We start from the raw sequence: 15,534 nt of genomic DNA, 5'->3' as shown, positions 1-15,534 counted from the left end.
ACCAATTGCTTTTATAACTAGCTCGTTTTAATTTTTTCAGTATTTAATAAATGTACAAGTGCTCAAAACATTTTAACACTTCATTATGACAATAACAACACGTTACATGACAAGTACTTGGTTTTTAATAACATTCAGTGAGAAAATAGGATACCAAAAAGGTCAGACATTATGGTATGTAATGTTCAAAATTATTTCTTGATATTTATCTAAAATAACATTTTCCTCTCTGCAGGAATTCGAAATTATATTACAAAGAAAATATATGAAGATATATTACAAAAAAAAACAAGCGCTAAATAATGAATGGTTTCACAACTCAAAGTTATTTGAATAAATGAAAAGAATAAACAAATTACATTAAAAGTTTTTTTTTTTCAAACTCAGTAAATTGCCATCACCTTACTCCTTACAGATGACAGAGATGTTATAAAAAATCATACAGCATAATATGAAATTTATGGTCAAACTAAAAAAGCATAGATAATTATCTGTACATGTACACAACGAGGTTATCAAAATTTTCTTGCAAGTTGGTTACAATGACTGGTAAATATTAATATACAATGGAAGAAAAAATGAACACTTGTTAATGTTAATGTAAAATGGATGTTTATTCTATGGACATACTTTTAAACAGATAGACTTTATTTTAGTATAATGAAAATAAAGTTTTGTAAAATAAAATTAAACATTTCTGTTTATGCTATGTTCTGTGTGCCACCATTTTTTCATTAAGTTTCTCTCTCTTAACCATATTACTATTTTCTTAAAGACCTCATAAACATGTTATATAAAAAAAAAATACAAGCATCTTCCAATTTTGAATTCTCCTTTATTCACAGTCATACAGATATTTTAAAATACTCACATTTAAATTCACAAATAACTTTTCTTTCTTTCTACACATCTCATGCTGTAATAAAGCCTACATGTACCTATTAAAGACAATGCAAATGTAAAAAAAAAAATGTGTAACAAGCAAAATTGATGCAGTCTGTGGAATCAGAGGCATTTGAGAACACCCTAAACATAAATGGGAGAAACTCTGGTAATAACATTACATTCACTCACATTCAAAATATCACATATCTATGGCACCCTTTCCTTTGGAAAACAAATGAGAAAATTTGGAACATTCCTGATGTTAACTTAGTTTTTTTTTAGTTTCTCAAACTCATCATGTACTATATGATATTCTCTCTCTCTCTCTCTCTCTCTCTCTCTCTCTCTCTCTCTCTCTCTCTCTCCATGAACAAAGTAACCTTAATTTCGTCAAGATGTTTTTTTTCGTAAAATGTTATGGAAATACAGATTGCCACAAACACACAAGAGTATGATGGTGAAGGCATTGTAGATAATCATCCGTCGAAACTTGGGCTCTAAATCTCCCTGTCGGTACCAGAAAATCTGTAAAATATCAACAGTTTGAATTCTCTTTACAATCATGCAGCATATGAATAACAGGCTAAGTGTAAGACATTGAAATTGCTAATGCATACTGTACACTATATTTATCTAATGCATCATAATCTAGACCAAACTTAACACTTCAATGTACATGTACAAATATGTACATAGGTAATACCCAGTTAACATGAAAAAACACAAAACCCACAAACTTACTACTACTACCCCCCCCCCCAAAAAAAAAGGCAATATAATTTGACTGGCAAGTATTTTATGCTTTTATGCCTATTGCAAGAGTTATCTCTCTTTATATTTGAAAAGGGAAATAACACAATTTTTCTCAACTAAAATTTTTCTTTTCTTTTTGTGGTATTTTTTTCATAATGATTGAGTATAGTCCATGAAAAGCATATCTTAGGGAGTTCTTTAATTGAGATGGGGTTGGTGGGTAGGAATCTACGTCTGCAAGACAGTTAAATGCTTAGGAAGTGCTTCAGTGCATATAGAAATGTTTTCTATTATTCTCTAAATAACTTGCAATAAGGAATTCAACAACTTTTCAGTAACTACCCTTCTATCTTTTCTTACCAATAACAAATGAGATCCACAAATCATGACGATGACAACAGCAAAGAAAACATTGATTCCATTGGGAGGAAAAGTTGGGAAAACGAATGCACTAATGAGTGTAACCTGTAAGGGAAAAATTACTTCAGCTTTGTACAATATGTAGAGTTCGTATCAACAGCAAACATATTCCTTAAAATCTGTATACAATGTATATATTTAAAATCAGAATGCCTGTCTGTCTGTTTTAGAGGTTAAATAATTATCATTAACTTGGATTTTTTTTCTTACAATACAAAATTAATCACCTATAGATTGTTTTATTAAATTTATGCAATGCACATAAATATATGATAATACCTTTTAAGTATTTAGTACAAATGTTGATACAATTTATTGTTTTGCAACATCCAAAATCTTCAAATATTGTAAAAACATTTTCTTGATATTGAGAATATTCTATATCAAAAAGAATATATTCCACTGTAATGGTATTCAACACAATTCATATAATACATACTTCAATTTAGAGATTGCTTTACTCTGGGCCAACATGTTAGTTATCCCCCCCCCCCCCAAATAAAAAAAAACCTAAGAAAGAATGTGTGAAAGGGGGGGGTTGATTTTACAGACTTCCCTTCAATGCAAAAAAAAACCCATGAAATCCTTATTATATTAAGTGAAGGCACTTAATTTCTCTCTCCCTTTAAAAAAATATATATATATACACATGCATATATGCAAAAGTGACACTTAAGAGGTATCGTTCACTTACTACAGTTAAATTAGTTACTGTACATGCATCATATCTCCTCCAAATTAAATAAACATTTTTAAAATACGCTCATTCTGTGTAGACTAATACTTACAGCTACAACTATACTTGTGAAGACTCCAACAACCAGGTTTATCATGCGGTCCTACAAGAAATAAGAATAAGAAAGAACCAAGTGTTTGAATGGCTAATTATAAAATGAGACTGTAACCTGTAATGACTTTGTCAGAAAACATAATTATATTATAATACATTACTGTGACTTAAACAGGTTCAAGTTTGTCTTTAAAAAAATCAAGCGGATAAAGTAAAATCAAGAAAAAACCATGGTGCTTGAGAACAGGACCAATATGATATATAGCAATATTGAACTATAGTCAGAGCGGATCAAAGATCTGATTTTAATTAGATTGGACTGACCCCCATAACCCTTTCACTCGTCTCCTCCCCCTTCCACTGCTGTATAAAACCCTCAGTCTTTACTCTTTCTTCTTCTTCAAAAATCATCTTTTGATGACATATCTTTGATCTTATTCATACACTCAGTCCAGAAAAAACAAGCATTTTACCAACTTTATTAATAATAAACAGTTTTTGTTTGACTAAAGGATGATTAATAAAAAATGTAGAAAAGAATCGGGGGTCTATCTTGGGGATGGGGGTGATCTAGATATCTTGGGAATTTGGGTGAGGGTCCTCAAGCACCTGAGAGAAAAACAAGGTAGTCAGATACAATATTTGAACACCAATGGTTTTCCACATGATTATTAAGTAATGATAATCATATTCAATGCTAGCAGATGAAAGCAAAGTCTTTGATCTTAATAAATGTGTTTTAAAGTATAGCTACAAGCACTGCTAACGTTCACAGAAATGCCTGGATGAAGAGAAAAATTGATCTACTGATCCCTTATTCTTATTGAGTTTTTTCAAAGTCAGAATCAGACCCACTATTTTGTGTGAATTGCATAGGGCTTCCAATTCCATGTTCTTGCAAGAACAAGTAAAAACTTAAAACATTACAAGGGTAAATAATTTTAATGCATGTAGCTTATTCCCAAACAGGGGAGTTTAAAAAAAAAAAAAAGCCGGACGACATCAAACCTAATATGCAATAGTGAACTCTGACATCACAATCACTTTAAACAAGGGGAAAGAACTCTGTATTTAACACTTAATCAAATATATGAATATATATCCTTCAGTAACATCAATATCCTGAGATGAAAATGAATAAATGAATGTTTTCCTCATCATGCTCATTAATATTAAACATACTAAAAAAAAAAGGAATAATCACTTTATCTAATATTCAATTTGGAAAACAACATCCTCATTTTCCACGTCAAGCACAATCTCTTCATTTGGCTATATATAGCTTGAAAAAAAAAGTCATATAGCTAACACAGGATGAATGACCATCTTTAAGTCCTCCTTAAAGATAGCTTAAAGGTGTTTAAAGGTAGCTTAAAGACGATCTTTAAGCCACCTTTAAGCTACCGTTAAGCTATATGTATTGCTTAAAGGTGGCTTAAAGAAAGCGTAAAGATGGCTTAAAGGCAGCTTAAAGACTATCTTTAAGCCACCTTTAAGCCACCTTTAAGGACAACTTATAGGTCCTTAATGTCCAAACTTCTTTAAGCCACCTTTAAGCCACCTTTAAGCTACCTTTAAGCCACCTTTAAGCCATTAAAAAAAATTTTAATTCAATATTGTGCTTAATTTCCAACAAAATGTATTAACTTTATGAAAGAAAAGGTATTAAAACGGTTTTTGTTCTAGAAAGAAAAATGAAAAAAAAAAAACCCCAAAAAACGGCCGCGGTGAGAATTGAACTCGGGACCATTAGTTTACTAGCATCACCACACATCCTCTGCGCCACGGCAACTTACATATTTATAAGTGTTTTTATATCCTATATATCAGTGGATATTGAATCACTGTATTGAATGTGTTTACTTGAAAAGATTTTGACAAACCATTCAGTTTGTAACAATCAATTATATCTAATTTATAAATAACATGCATGCATGTATTTAGAATGAAATACGGAACTTGGTCTTCAGTGAACAAAAATATATTATCACTAAATGGAAACCGTTAGGTTCACTATAGTAGGCTTTCTTAGTTAATAAATTTAAACCGAGTAGATATACGTAATTCATCTAATTTATAGCTATAAAAATGTAAGAAAGAAAATGAAATCATTTCTTTTATTAAATGCATTGATACTATTAGGGTATTTGTTCAATTTCCCGCAATTTCCCGGTTTTCATGATCGCGGCGCCATTCCAATATGTTTAAATATTTACATGTAATTGTATGTACATGATTTTTAAACTATCAATTCTATAACAAACAAAATTACCAATTACCGGTGACGTATTTACTGCATGTGGCAATTGCAAATGACTTGTACATACAATTGTATGATGTGCCAGGCCGGGTATATTTGACATATTTACCCTTATACATATATTTAAATAATCAACCCCTATTTATGATCACCGGTACATTAATTAATTAGCCTCAAGATTTTACTCTTACATACATGTATCGTTAATTTGTAGACGTAACATATTTGAAACCCAGAGCTAGGAAATAATACTTTGAAAATGAATTACAAATGTAAATTAACTTTTATTCACTAGACTTATCGTATACTCGTACATACTAAGATTCAACGCCTTTAGAAACACTGACGTGCACCTGGGCACACGACACACCTGTTGTGTATACATGTATCTTGTATATTCTGTGTTAGTTCCAGGGGTTTTCTTAAGTTGGACAAACAATAGACTTTAATTAGATATACACAAACATGCACCTGGGCACACGACACAACTGTTGTGTATATCTTGTATATTCTGTGTTAGTTCCAGGGGTTTTCTTAAGTTGGACAAACAATATGTTAGTTTACTTAATATGCAATGACAAGAGAAGTAACTCTTGTTTATGTTTTACTTATCTCCCCCTAAGGGAGCTCTTCATCCTGTAAAGTTACTTTTAGTGAACGAGTTGAATAAAGCACATGGTCTAACAATGGTAACAGAGCGTGGTTGAAAGAAAATTGGTGATTCCTAGTGTTAGAAACAGTGTAAGCGAGGTGTGACAATTAATTACTTGTTATTCAGAGTTTGATAAATGTGAAAAACAGTGGTGTTAGTGGACTGAGAAAATGTCAACAAAAATCAACCCCCCTTTGTACAATCCTAAAATCAAAAGTTATGAACTCTTCAAGCAAGAACTTTTAGCATGGAAAGAGGTCACTGAGTTAGATAAAAAGAAACAAGGTGTTGCTATAGCATTGTCTCTTCCTGAAAATGATGAGTCCCAGATAAGAGAAAAAGTGTTTGATCAGCTGAATTTGGAGGATCTCAAAAAAGAGACAGGTTTAAAAACATTGATAGAATTTTTGGACAAACATTTGGCCAAAGATGATTTAGCAGATAGCTTAGAGAAATTTGAAGACTTTGAAGATTTTAAAAGGTCTGATGGACAATCTGTCAATGAATACATTTCCATTTTTGATGCTAAATACAGAAAAATTGAGAAGAAAAATATGAAATTACCTCCAGAGATTTTAGCATTCAAATTACTCAAAAGATCACAAATTAGCAAAGAAGAAAGAATGATTGTTTTGACGGGAATGAATTTTGAAAATAAAGAAACTCTGTATGAGGAAGCTAAGAAATCCCTTAAAAAATTCAAAGGTGAAACTTGTGAAGGACATTCTTCTTCTACACCAATGTCCATTAAACTTGAACCAGCATTCCTTGCAGAGAACGAAGAAGCGCTGATGGCAGCTGGATATGCTAGAATGAGGAACAACAAATTTTATCGAGGAGGGGGAAGAAGTGAGCAGATGCGGGGCAGAGGATTTCAAAGTGGCCAAAGTAGAGGCTTTTATCGAGGTCAGCATGGGGGACAATCACGAGCAGGCAGTTTAGCAGTTAAAAAGAGTATGAATCCATCAGGACAAGATGGAAATGTGTTGACATGCAAGTCTTGCGGGTCATATAGACATCTGATGGCAGCATGTCCTCATAGTTGGGAAAATATGGCAAAAGTAAATGCATGTTCAACTGAAGAAGAAGAATTCGTACTGTTTACAGGTTACCAACCAAAGGAAATAAGACACCTGGGGATGGAAGCTAGAAATTGTGCAGTCCTAGACAGTGCCTGCAGTAGTACTGTGTGTGGTAGTGCATGGATCAACACATACATCGATTCACTCAATGATTTGGACAAAAATAGAGTTAAGAAAACTGAAGGCAGAAAAATGTTTAAGTTTGGAGGGGGGGCTCGTCTGAAATCTGAAGGAGAATTTGCAATTCCAGCTCGTATAGCAGGGAAAGATGTGACCATAATAACTGATGTTGTTGATTCAGACATTCCGTTGCTGTTGTCAAGAACGGCTATGAAAACTGCTGGTGTGAAGTTGAACTTAGAGGATGACACAGCGGAGATTTTAGGGAAAACAATGAACCTAAATGTGACCTCTTCTGGACATTATTGTATTCCCATAGATAAAGCAGAAATGATACCTGTTGAGGAAGTTTGCTCAGTCAGGATTGATGATGTAGACCCAAAAAAGAGATACTCAACTCTGTTAAAACTGCACCGACAGTTTGCGCACCCACCAAAGAAACGACTAGTATCCCTCTTACAGGATGCAGGTGCTTGGCGAGACAACTTTGACGAGGATCTTGAAAAAATAGAGGAGAGATGTGATGTGTGCAAGACCTATGCAAGAACCCCTTCACGGCCTGTTGTGTCATTTCCAATGGCGACTTACTTTAATGAGAAGGTGGCCATGGATCTGAAGTACTGGAGAGGAAAGTGGATCTTACATTTGATTGACATGTGGTCCAGATACACAATTTCCATTTTTATCCAGAGGAAAAAGACAACTGATGTCATTGATAAAATCATGTCTCACTGGATAGGGATATTTGGTGTTATGGGTGCAATTATGACAGATAATGGAGGAGAATTTAACTCTGACGAAATGCGAGAAGTGGCATCCATTTTGAACGTCAAAGTGTGCACATCCGCAGGTGAAAGCCCATTTCAGAACGGCTTGTGTGAACGAGTGCACTCCGTAACGGATATGATGCTAACAAAATTGGAACAGGACTACAAAGATGTAAATGAGCAGAGCTTGTTGTGCTGGGCTAACATGGCAAGGAATGTATTACAGATGTGGAACGGCTTTAGTAGCCACCAGCTTGTGTTTGGATGGAACCCCAATCTACCCAACATTATGACAGACAAGTTACCAGCTTTAGAAGGCCGTACAGTGAGTGAGACTTTTGCTAAACATCTGAATTTACTGCACAGCACCAGACGAGCATACATAGAGGCAGAAGCTGATGAGAGAATCAGACGGGCATTACTGAACAAAGTGAGGGCAGCTGAACAATGTTATGAAAATGGAGATTTGGTGTACTACAAGCGTGAGGGTAGAGACAGATGGCTTGGTCCTGGTAGAGTTGTGTTTCAGGATGGAAAAGTTGTTTTTGTTCGCCATGGGGGAGTTTTTGTTCGAGTGTCCCCTAACAGATTACAAAAAGCAACCGCAGGCTGTACTCAAGTAGAAGAGAAGATATCAGACACTGAAACTACAGGCACAAATAAAGAAAGAACACCACACCAAGGAAAAGCAAGTGAAAAGCAACTTAAAAAGTGTACAGTTTCTGAATACCTGTCAGAGAACAAAGAGGAACAGAAGTTACCTTTACCTCCTCAACGCAATTTTGCATTAAAAACAAATGACAACATTCAGTATAAGATGGGATCGGAGGATGAAAATTGGATAAAAACAACAATTCTTGGCAGAGCAGGCAAAGCTTCTGGTAATAACAGAAATTGGTATAATGTAAAAGATGTTGAGAGTGAAGAACAAAAGAGCATAGACCTAAGTAGGCTCCCTTGGGAAAGAATCAGCGATGAATGTGTTAATTCTACAACATGTGAAAATACAAGCTGTGACAATATATCCCTAGCTAAACAAAATGAACTAGAGAAGCTCAAAAACTTTGACACATACACTGAAGTTCTGGATGAAGGACAAAATAGACTATCTACAAGATGGGTTATCACTTCAAAAGAAGAACAAGTAAGAGCAAGACTTGTAGCACGTGGATTTGAGGAGGAATTTGATATTCCAAGAGACAGTCCGACAGTTGGAAAAGGGGGTCTTAAGATATTTTTGACAATAACAGCAAGTAAATTCTGGGATGTCAAAACCACAGACATTAAGTCAGCTTTTTTACAAGGAAAAAAACTTGATAGAGATGTTTATCTTCAACCTCCAAAGGAAAGTATCACTCCTGTAGGAATGATATGGAAGTTAAAACACTGTCTTTATGGACTGAAAGATGGTGCCAGACAGTTTTACTTAAGTGTTAAAGAAGAACTTGATAAACTCGGCTTTGAACAGTGTAGCGTAGACCCGGCTCTCTTCTGCTATAGAAAGGATGGAAGGCTTCATGGAATCATCTGCTCTCATGTTGATGATTTTCTCCATGCTGGGGACGAAATCTTTGAGGGGCAGATTTGCAGGTTTCGAGAGAGGTTTTCAGCAGGAAAAATTGCTGAATGCCAATTTCCATATATTGGTTTCTACGTTAAGCAAACTCAGGAAGGTATAGAACTGGATCACACTAGTTACATGGAGAAGTTACAAAGTATAGAGATTGATCCCCTGAGAGCATATCAGAAGGAAAGTCAGCTAAGCACTGAAGAACAGACTGCATACAGACAGATCATAGGGCAGATCAATTGGGCAGTGCAGGGGTCAAGACCAGACCTTGCATTTGAAATGATAGACATGAGCACTAAGCTAAGAAGTGGAAACATGGCAGACTTAATCAGAGCAACGAAAACCATAAATAGGCTTAAAGACTTCAAAAGTATTCTTAGATTTCCAGCTTTAGATCTCACTTCAGTGAAGATAGTGACATTTACCGATGCATCTCTAGGAAACCTGAATGATGGAGTGGGAAGTACTCAAGGAGTCATTATTTGGATTATGGATAGACAAGGGAAATGCTGTCCCCTTTTCTGGCAGGCTAAAAAGATAAGAAGAGTTGTCCGTTCCACGCTAGCAGCAGAGGCGCTTAGTCTACAAGAAGGACTGGAGGCAAGTTTTTACTATCGACACATGTTAGAGGAAATTTTAGGAGTCCCCAGCAAATCCATTGAAATTTATGCATTTATAGACAATAAGAGTGTGATAGAATCTGTGCATTCGACAAAACTGGTGGAGGACAGGAGACTTCGTATTGATATCGCTGCATTGACTGAAGCAGTTACTCAAGGAGATGTGAGGAAAATTCAGTGGTGTTCTGGACAAAAACAGCTCGCAAATTGCCTAACAAAAGCAGGAGCAAATGGTTTATGTGTTTTGAAGATTCTTCAGACAGGACGGATGTTGCCAGATTTTGTGTTTTAAATGGACAGAATTACTGTTATTCTTAAACCAGACACATTCTAATTAATTCTGAACTTTTGTCATTTTTAGTTTTGTTTACCTGTACATTATGCTCAAAAAAGAGAAAAGTATAATTAATGTTAGTTTACTTAATATGCAATGACAAGAGAAGTAACTCTTGTTTATGTTTTACTTATCTCCCCCTAAGGGAGCTCTTCATCCTGTAAAGTTACTTTTAGTGAACGAGTTGAATAAAGCACATGGTCTAACACAATAGACTCTAATTAGATATACACAAACGAACAAAACTATGTCTAGACAAACAAAGCAGTAATATCCTGCCCGATATAACAAAGGCAGTTGAGAGTATTTTCATCTTTAACATGTATCTAGCAGATCTAGAGTTAGAAATAATGAAAATTGAAAAAAAAAATACAAACCTTAAACCGATTAACAAATTAAATCATGCATTTTTGGTTCATTATCTTTATTTTGTTTAATAACCAGATGAACTGAGAGAGAGAGAGAGAGAGAGAGAGAGAGAGAGAGAGAGAGAGAGATATTTTTTCACCGATTAATTTATAATAGGAAACAAACATACTTTAATTAGTTTTATGCACATATTAAGATACAGAGACTGCGCTCATCCCTACAATAATTTTGAAACCCCCAAAAAATTATAAAGAATTTTATAACGGCAATCTGTGTCCATCGGAGCGGTGCTGATGATAGCGATCTGTGTTTAATGGAGCGACGATTAAAACCGCCTGGAACCCCCCCCCCCCCTTCCTTAAATTATATTATCACTCGGATGACCCCCTCCCATCTCTATAAAAGAGGTTTTGCATTTAATATATGTTTTTATTGTTCAGCTTGATCAATATTGACTTAAAGGCCACTTAAAGACAGTGTAAAGGCAGTGTAAAGAGAGCGTAAATGCCACTTAAAGATGCTTAAAGGTGGCTTAAAGGTAGCTTAAAGAAGTTTGGACATTAAGGACCTATAAGCACTTGCTTAAAGGTGACTTAAAGGCGGCTTAAAGGTTGTATAGCCTTTAAGCTCCTTTAAGTCACCTTTAAGCCACCTTTAAGGACTTGCTTAAAGATGGTTTTTCGCCCTGTGTAATTAAAGCTAATTACTGTAGACTATCTTGGTAAAACTATTTATAAGCAGTTTTTCACAAAAATGTTAATTATCAGAAATACACATGAAAACAAAAAATCACAAGGTAATTACCACTCATTATTCCCTGCACCATTAAAAAGGAACCCTTATTAAAATTAGCTTTAACAATTGTTTTTGCCCGGATGATAGAAATTGAAAGTACATTTGTACAGAGTTCAAGGAATGAGGCCATGTCGTACTTTGATTAAAATCGATCTTTTAGAAGACATTAACACTTTGTTTAAACGCCACTTCCAGGGAACATTTCATTTTGGCCTTTTTTTTAACACATGTGCGGAAAAATCGACACATAAAATTTAATAAACGAATGTTTAATCATGAAGCAAACATGTCAGAGTACTTGCTCCGGTAATAAACATGATGCGCCTTTTCTCCAGAAAAACGTAATCTGAGTTTAACGAAAAAGGAGTCCCATTTGGTAGGTAAAATAGGTATACCGTTTAGGCATTTAACCACCAAATGGGACTCCAACCACCAAGCGGGAGTTGGTGCCCAACCTGTTCAAAGTTGAAAACTATTACTGAACTATTAAACAGCGATTTTGTTTAAATCCTGAAAATACACATTTGAGAAATATGTATAACAAAAAAGCTAAATCAAGATATGCTAAATAGCTTTGTTAAGATACATAGCTTTTTTCAAGCTTTATAGCTTTATCAATAGATTGTGCTGAACCTGGTTACATTCGATCTCCACAAACTTTGCTTACTCTTGGCTGTTGATCGCCAAATAACGGAACGTCCGCGGCATCTGTATGACTAGTATCTGTTGAATTATAATTCCTTGCACTCATTTTGGTAATATCAAGTCATTCAATTGGTCAAAGAAAGTTAAAAACCTCTCATTTTTGACAACTATTATATTTTTTTTCACATGACTTGAGAGGATAACTTCCGGTTTCATTTTCACAGTCAGATTGGATAAGTCGATCACAGAAATGTCGGATGATCAATAATTGGTACTAGTCTCGTTCAACCAATCGCAACTTCTCGGGTAAATCGTAGTACATGTATCTAAAATTTCTATTGCATTGCTAATTTAGTTAATTATCCCTAAACATTTTCAAACTGTAAACATGCTCCCAAAAAAGAGTGAGTTGGGATGTAAAGAAGAATTTGGACCAAGCTGAAAATTGACCCCGCGGGGGTCAATTTTGAGACCAAAGTCCTGGTCCGTTGAAAATTGATCCGCATCGTGGAATTTTGATCATGAAACCGGTTCAAATTTCGACAGCACATAAGCACAAATTAAAGCAATTGATATTTATAACTTGAATTTTTTAAATAAAATTTTACAGTTTTTTTTTCATATTCGTTAGATTAACTTAGCTGTTTAAATTTTTTAACAAAAGTGATGACGACTCGTCAGATAAAAATATTACAACTCTTCATTTATCATGTTGTCAGGTAAATATCCCGGGTCAATATTCTTCGTTATTGGGGCAGTGGTGTATATATGAAAGTTAAGAAAAATGTCTACTTCGAGAAAGAGTGCCCCCTACCCCTGCTTCGTGCCTGGAAATTAAGTGAGTGTTGAATTCCGTTATCAAACACATTGTACCCCTTTTTTCTTGACGTCAAGATGTTGGGGTAAGTCGCTTTGGCTATCTTTGCATAGTTATGCAACGCGTACCCAAGGCATCGGTTTTAAAATAAAAATCCCTGGCCATCGGATCGTTTGCGAAACAAAAAATTTCGAAGGATTCGCAATTTTAAGGTAGGTCCCTACTCAGGATTTTTGTGGTTAAAGTAAGGGTTTTATTCATTAATCAAGTAGAATAATAACTTATGTAATAAAAAAGCCCATAAAATACATGTCTTAACTATATTTACTTTTATCACTAGAGTCACCAGAAAATGCATACCCCCTTCTTCGATCACATGATTTCAACCAAAATCATTATTTAGCTCATATTAAAAAAAAATATCAAAGCAAAACAAAGTTTCAAATGTTTTAATTTATCATTTATATGTAAGAAAGTAATAACAAGTGTGATTATCATCATCTAATTGATTAAAATGAAATTTTATAATGAAATGTTACAAAAATGCTATTTCAAAATTTTTACATAATTTCACATTTTTTAACTTATCTTAAAAATGTTATGGTTAAACACCATTTTTTAAACTTTAAAATATTAGATTTATGTCTACTGCAACTAAAAAGCAAAAAAAAATATAGTTCTTCACATGCTTCATTTTTTTCTACGACCTTTAGAACACATATACCCCCTTATAAAATGCAGCTAAAAAAGTGTCACAAACACAACTTAACAACATATCAGAAAACAGAATTTTATTTCTTTGCTTTGATAAACACTAAAAGTCTTCTTTCAAAACTACATGTATTGAGTACAAATTAATTTTTTTGATAAACAGTACCTGTCCTCTGCATATATAAACACAAACGTACTAAAATCTCATTACAAAAATTCACGATTTCCAACTATTAGACTCATTGAAGATCAAAACCTTTATATACTGGTACTGTCTGGTGGACATTATTTACACTTGACTGCTTCTATCAAATTCAGAATTATCAATTAAACATTGAAAAATTTTTAACCAAAAACGATAAATCCGAAAAAATATCGTTTTCGATTTTAAAACTTTATATCCGCTAAATTGATGACGCGTCTGAGTAGCTAGGGACCTACCTTAATATCTTTATTTAGGCCTACCTATTTATAAATCGGATTCTAAATGATTTTAATGAGAAATTTCGATTCTTTACTAAGACTCGTTTTTTTCTTAAGGGTGGGGGCGATTGGGTAGCCCCCCCCCCCCCAAACTAGGTCTTTGACCTTGCTGTGTGTTCTAGTCCAACCACCTGTCACACTGACTATTTTTGCTTCACTAGATTCTTCAGTAAAGCCACACAATCTAATTAGATTGTAAAGCCACACTACTGAGTTTTGCAACTATTTTTCATTGCACAACATTTCCCATAAAACAATTCCATATCATATTCGTAACTATTTCTAAATAAGACCGTCAGAATAGAAGAGATTCTTTTATTATACTCATAAATAAACTTTTTTTTAATTGTAAAAATTTTACATTCAACATGCCAAAAAAAAAAATCTTACATTGAAATCTCAAAAAGAGTTTTAATACTAGTGAAGTTTTAAATTTCATGTATTATAAGACATAAAAATGTATCTCAGACTGTACAAGTATATAATCCACAGAAAAAAGATTAAAAAACAAAGAAAAACCCTTGGTTTATTTAAAGAACTAGAATCAAATACAGTGAGCAAATTAAAGATAAATATTGTACATGCATGATGTACACATCCAGGCACGTAGCATCACCCCCCCCCCCCCACACACACACACGGATAAGGATTTTGAAGATTTTGGGAAACTTTAAATTTTCATTATTTTTTTTTTTTTTTTGCTTGTCAAGATTTTTTGGATGAGTCGGCCCCACCCCCCACTTTCAAAAACGATGCTACGTGCCTGACATCAACTTGCATCAAACATTCTCTTACATACACTGTAGATGCATTGTTAATCATTGCTTAATAGCATAAAAATATATATCAAAATGTTACAATTTTACATTTATTTCACATGTGCTGTTGATGCACTTTTTTTTTAAGACATGGAACCCATTGGCAACATGGCCCACCTGAGCAACAATATAGCTTTAATTTGACCCAAATATTACTTTTAAATTATCTAATACAATAAATTTGTACAAGGGTCTGACTTTCTCAGAAATAATGAACACTATTTATAGGAAATTGTTTCATGTTAGATATTTTTCTCGCTAATTTAAAATTGACAATTTGACCAAAAAAGGCCATCAAATTTCATATAAATAGTATTTTTTTTTCTACATAAAAAATATAACTTGTGTCTCCATTATGAAATCACTATTTATAGGGAATTCTTTCATTTCAAATGTTTCTGCATTCAAGTTTTCTTACTGTTCAATAATTGAAAATTGACAAAAAATATAAAATAAAATCCATTAAATTTCATATAGGAATTTTTTGTATATAAAAATATATATCGTAACTTGTGTCTCCATTTTGAAAATCAAAAACTTAAACTGTTCTATCAATAACCTGAACATTCCTATTGTTAATGTACAAGCTTGATTCCATACTATCAGTGTATCCTCTCATTGTCTCCAGGGGTCATGGTATAAA

General features: G+C 33.9%; 1 protein-coding gene across 1 annotated transcript; it reads right to left on the bottom strand.

Moving 5' to 3' along the window:
- Positions 1–107: 107 nt before the first annotated feature.
- Positions 108–12,278, bottom strand: LOC117682429 (transmembrane protein 243). Its single transcript, XM_034449933.2, has 4 exons — positions 12,085–12,278; positions 2,847–2,897; positions 1,999–2,103; positions 108–1,410 (listed from the first exon to the last, which is right to left on the bottom strand). The coding sequence occupies exons 1-4, from the start codon at positions 12,166–12,168 to the stop codon at positions 1,276–1,278; spliced, it is 375 nt and encodes a 124-aa protein (XP_034305824.1). The 5' UTR covers positions 12,169–12,278; the 3' UTR covers positions 108–1,275.
- Between the last annotated feature and the right edge of the window lie 3,256 nt (positions 12,279–15,534).

Source organism: Magallana gigas, chromosome 4 (genome assembly GCF_963853765.1).
Source record: "Magallana gigas chromosome 4, xbMagGiga1.1, whole genome shotgun sequence".
Taxonomy (NCBI): domain Eukaryota; kingdom Metazoa; phylum Mollusca; class Bivalvia; order Ostreida; family Ostreidae; genus Magallana; species Magallana gigas.
This window is presented reverse-complemented; position numbering and strand designations above follow the sequence as displayed.

Coding starts and splice junctions, on each gene's coding strand:
- LOC117682429 (XM_034449933.2), bottom strand. CDS start 12,168: ATGAGTGCAAGGAATTATAATTCAACAGATACTAGTCATACAGATGCC. Junction 2,898..12,084: donor TTGGCGATCAACAGCCAAGA/GTAAGCAAAGTT, acceptor TATTTCTTGTAG/GACCGCATGATAAACCTGGT. Junction 2,104..2,846: donor TCACAAGTATAGTTGTAGCT/GTAAGTATTAGT, acceptor TTTCCCTTACAG/GTTACACTCATTAGTGCATT.